This window comes from Penaeus japonicus, unplaced genomic scaffold, assembly GCF_977035675.1.
Source record: "Penaeus japonicus unplaced genomic scaffold, GWHDUDI00000001_assembly GWHDUDI00000010, whole genome shotgun sequence".
Classification (NCBI taxonomy): domain Eukaryota; kingdom Metazoa; phylum Arthropoda; class Malacostraca; order Decapoda; family Penaeidae; genus Penaeus; species Penaeus japonicus.
The window spans coordinates 17,118,229-17,123,228 of record NW_028234412.1 but is presented as its reverse complement, the minus strand read 5'-3'; the positions used below and the strand labels follow the sequence as shown (position 1 = coordinate 17,123,228).

At 36.4% G+C, this 5,000-nt stretch overlaps 1 protein-coding gene across 3 annotated transcripts in view; it reads right to left on the bottom strand.

Annotated features, from left to right (window-relative positions):
• The window catches only part of Taf2 (TATA-box binding protein associated factor 2), a 16,721-nt gene that overhangs the window by 3,910 nt on the left and 7,811 nt on the right, over positions 1-5,000 (bottom strand). For all 3 annotated transcript variants that reach the window (XM_043011118.2, XM_043011117.2, XM_043011120.2), the window contains exons 15-23: positions 4,860-4,966; positions 4,361-4,527; positions 4,035-4,102; positions 3,696-3,869; positions 3,310-3,555; positions 3,030-3,186; positions 2,681-2,900; positions 2,330-2,489; positions 869-1,021 (exon numbers count right to left, since the gene is read on the bottom strand). In XM_043011118.2, the coding sequence (XP_042867052.1) occupies positions 869-1,021; positions 2,330-2,489; positions 2,681-2,900; positions 3,030-3,186; positions 3,310-3,555; positions 3,696-3,869; positions 4,035-4,102; positions 4,361-4,527; positions 4,860-4,966 (1,452 nt within the window). The remainder of the gene's footprint in view (positions 1-868; positions 1,022-2,329; positions 2,490-2,680; positions 2,901-3,029; positions 3,187-3,309; positions 3,556-3,695; positions 3,870-4,034; positions 4,103-4,360; positions 4,528-4,859; positions 4,967-5,000) is intronic.

Sequence of the window (5,000 nt, the reverse complement as noted above, 5' to 3'; positions counted from 1 at the left end):
ACACTGGGTGTGTGGAGAATAAACCATGGGTATTTTTTATCTAAATATTGCCATAGCATACCAGTACCAGCTTTAACCCATTGTGTACGGGTGTCATGACATACATGGCACCGACTAAGCCTAAAAGATAGGTGTCAATGTGTACATGATGCAATATCGGGATCTGGTCACAGTTGAAGCGCACATACAGTCATGAAGTATTATGGCTGTAACTGCTAGCTAGCTAGCTCCAGAGCTACAGGGTTCCAAAGTCAGCCTTAACCCACATTTTATGATGGATATATGGAAATATTATTTGGGCTAGTCTGCACTACCTAGAGGGCGGAGAAAACACTTTCCCCGTCTCTCTAATTTTTAGTGTTGTACGCTGCCCGTCCTGATGACCAGTTAGGTCGTTAGGGTTAAATCTTACAACATTACGAAACACAAAAACATGGAGAAGACTTTCAGTAATCTAATGAGTAGGAGTTAGAGAGAAAGAGAGAGAGAGAGAGAGAGAGAGAGAGAGAGAGAGAGAGAGAGAGAGAGAGAGAGAGAGAGAGAGAGAGAGAGAGAGAGAGAGAGAGAGAGAAAGAGGAGAGAGAGAGGAGAGAGAGGAGAGAGAGAGAGAGAAAATATATATATATATGTATATATATATATTATATATATATTATATATATATATATATATATATATATATATATATATATATATATTATTATTATTGTAGGGCAAAGCAAAAGTCTCCCAAATTTCAACAACCTTCTTGTCTGGCACTCGTGTTTTCATAGGCCCTATCTGCAACAGGTTAAAATAAGAGATATAAGCAAGAACTATCAGTTAAAGCAAACCAAATACTTAAAAAGAAACAGAGTTGATTACAAACCTTTACTCTCACTTTAGAATCTTCTGTAAAGATGACCTCCACAGGCATCTCATTCACTTCTGTCTTGACTTCCTTTTTGATCTCTGGGAAGATATCATCTGGTGGAGCCTCACGCTTTACGGGCAGAATCTTCTCTTCCTCTTCTTCTTTTACCTGCAGAGATTTTTGATCAGTCCTTACTTATGACACCAATACAGAAGGAGCTTACCCACTGTAACTGTTATAATCCAAACCCCTCATGATCGTTAAAAATTCAGGAATGACTGCTGCGCATATAGGGATAGCCTACAACTTGGTCATGGCATTCTCATTTCCAAAACCATTTCATGGATTTAATCATTAAAATAATTTGTTGCTAAGAAGAAGAAAGAAAGAAAGAAAGTAAAAAGAAAAAGAAGAAAACACAAAACAACTTCATACTTTGTGAAAAAGTACACAGTAAAAGAGCAGTATATATTCATATAGGGTACATATATAATATAGCAGTGATATAATTTTAAAGACCTAAAGTAATTGCAACCTGCTTACTTTTCTCAAACAAGTACGAAAAATATATCATAACTATGTATATATGTATGTATTTCATAATCAGTGAGAAACTACATTGAAACATAAAAGTGATGTTATATGATTCAATGGCACAGAGATAGAGAGAGGAGAGGAGAGAGAGAGGAGAGAGAGAGGAGAGTAAGAGAGAGGGAGGGAGGAAGAAAGGGAGAGAGGGAGGGAGAGAGGACGAGGACAGAGAGAGAGAGAGAGGATGATGACAGAGAGAAAGAGAGGACAAGGACAGACAGAGAGAGAGAACAAGGACAGAAAGAGAGAGAGGAAGAGGACAGAGCTGAAATAAGTAAAAATATGCCCTAAATATTTAATCTACAAAAAATCCCTGATATCAGTTCTCCTTTTAGTCTAGGTAATTTGAAAATAATGGATAAGAATAGTAAGACTTAATCATATCTCAAAGCTATCTCATGCTCAACTTCATTTTGAATAGTTAATGATATCTGCCCATGAAAATGCCTTGAAGTTTGTCAGTTTATGAAAAAAAAAATCTAAAATTGTCTTACTTTCTCTGAAAAAAAAAAAAAAAAAAAAAAAAAACTAGTAATTCATAAGGGGGAAGAATATTTAGTCAATGAATAGTATGCCTAACTGTTTGGACCATAACAAGAAATACCTTCCTTTACATGTACCCCCCACCAGTTTTTATTATATCCTACACTACGCTCATATTTTGAGAAAAGAGAACGAATGCTACAAAATGTAACATGGACCTGGTGCCAACGGGTTAATAACAAATGGTAATATCAAAGTTATAACTTAGCCAGCCTTTTTGTAATACTTACAAAGCCTAAATGATAGTTCATGGTGACAGTATGATCAAAATAGGTAGATGATAAATGTACTATGACACTTTGTTAAAATCCCATTTTCATATCAAACAGACTCCAGACTTACTACAACAGGATTGATGATGGGGGGATTTGGTGGCTTGCGAAGATTCAGCACCAGTGCAGGCTCTGAGGCAGGGATACAAGCCGGCCTGCGACGACCATACATGGCATAGTACAGATCCAACACTGCACAACGTACCCTTGAGTCACATGGCTGTCCAGAGCTGTCGATAAAGTCGTCTCATGACACTAGTGAAATAAATTTAAACATATTACCAAAATATGTATATTATATAATTTACACCTAAACTTTCATATAAGTTTTGCAGGTCATTTAAAACTTTATTCATGCCTGACAAGTATGACATTGAGTGCTGATAATCTTTAAGTCTTTAGAGTATGAAGTAGTTATTACTTCATGAAATTCCAAAGGCGATCCACCAGCTGCTGGGTGTCCAACTTATGACTCTGACCCATGATAAATGGGGGATTTTTTGCAAGTATTACAAGGGTACGATATCGGATCATTGGAACTGGGTCCGACTCGGCCAATGTCAGCAAAAAGTCCATATCTTCACGTGTCCCATCACGGATCAAGAAGTCTACAATCTGTTCAATTGCTGCAAGTCGCACATCTGAAAAGAAATTTCAGTGATACTTTTTGGTTGAGGTATTAGTTGCAGATAACATATGAGTAAAGAGAACAACTTATAATTGACTGTGAATCTTCCTCCTATCGAACAATGATTTACTGGATTTTCTACCTATGTATTGTGGATAAGCTGCATATGCTTTGAAGATATCAGATTTTGGAGGCAAATGACCATTCTTCTGAAGAACCCGCAGAGCTCGGAGACAAGACACTGTCACAGTGTACTTGTAACAAGGCAGCATTTTTTCTAAGTTCAAGTAGCGAATAATCTGATGAAAGAGACAGAAAAGAATTTACTTTAACTTCACAAATTATAACTGCTTTATATATTACTTGATTATCACATTTGGAAGATCTCCATGAAATTATAGTAAATAAGTCAGTCTGCATACTTCACACAATATTCTCTTAATGTCCTCAGTCAGGGTGTCTGAAGTGATGGTTGCTGGATCATGCTGTACAAGTGCTGGGGAAATTGCTGCTGCCAAGGCATCAACAAGTGCTGATCTGTAGTAGTTGTCAGAATAGCGATTCTTGGAATTATCACTATACTTGAAGAGATCCATTAAGAACCCTTGAACTTCAGGAGGACACTGCTTGTGGGTATTGCGAAGACCTGCCATGGCAACTGGTAGCGTCTACAAGTAAGCAATAGACAATTGTTAATAAAATGGTTTGATAAGATAAATAAACAAAATGTAATATGTATGAAATAACATTATATATTTAATCAACTTATAACAACAAAAACATATAAAAAACTTTCAAGTATTCTAACCTTTAGAATGAAGTAATTCTGTAAGCTGGTGAAGTCATGCTGCCTTATTATATTAGGGCAAGAAAAAGACCCAAACATCTTACGGAAGATCTGCATCATTGCTGGAGGACCGTTCCAGTTTGCTACCATGGCATTGGCTACTCTAGTCAGGCAGTGTGCTGCTCTACAACGGACCTGGTTTAAATAAAAGCAGCTTAATTTAGGAGAGAAAAGGAAAAGTATTGAAAGAAAGAAGACAACAGTCATTGGGTTAATAAATACTGAACAAATTAACAAATTGGATCTCTATTCATACATAAATTGCAAAATTCTCTGAGTATGTACGGTGAAAAAACAAACCTTATAAAAGCACTGTTCATTCTCCAAAACTGCATTTAGTGTATTCCTCATTTCAGTTGTTACAGCACCTGAAAAAAATATACAAATAAATGCAAAGCTCTGATGTAGTTGTAATATCACTGAACACCAAATTTAGATAGTATATCATTCTGTGACAAGTTATAGACCATACTATTATAGGCTTCCTCTTCATAATCCTCTAAAAACTAACAAAAGACTAAAGACAGTATGTTGTGGTAGTCACCTGAAAGTCACCTTTGTTGTAGTATTATTTGTAATATTGTTGTCAATATGACATATGCAGAAACAACTACAACTAATCATACCTTGCTTGGCTAAACGCAGAAGAGCATTGATAGCCTCAGTCTGAGCTGTCACATCTCGCTCGTGTCTCAGTTGGTACTGCCACTGATTGTCAGGTTGTTCCACCTCAACAGCACGCATCAGTGTCATGTCTGGATCCAGACGGAGCCAGAGAACAGGGGAATCAGCACTGGAAATAAAAAGGATATGAGGAAAATGCAAAACAAAGATAGTAATTATCACAGGGTTTCAGAATATATGTTTTGTTTTGTTTATCATGATAACAGGGCATTTATGCTCAAGGAAAAGGTAAAAGTTTACATAATCTCTAATCTGACATCAGGAATGAGGAAATATGAACATTCCCAAAGTTATGTCACAAATATCTATTTACCAACTGCTTTTTAAATCACCACACAATTGATTTCTATTACGCATAAAAATGATAAAAGTACTCAAGTTACTTATATATTGAGGCAAGCATAAGGAAAGGAACAGATCAAGTACAACCCTTATACATACTCCAGATGACTTAGATCCATGTCCACCTCCTCTCCAGTGCAGAGAGGGATCTTTTTCTTCTTGTTTCTTCGGGACTTTGAATGGCACACAATTTCTTTCTTTGATACCTGGCATACAAGGAAAGTCATTTTGTTAAATTTC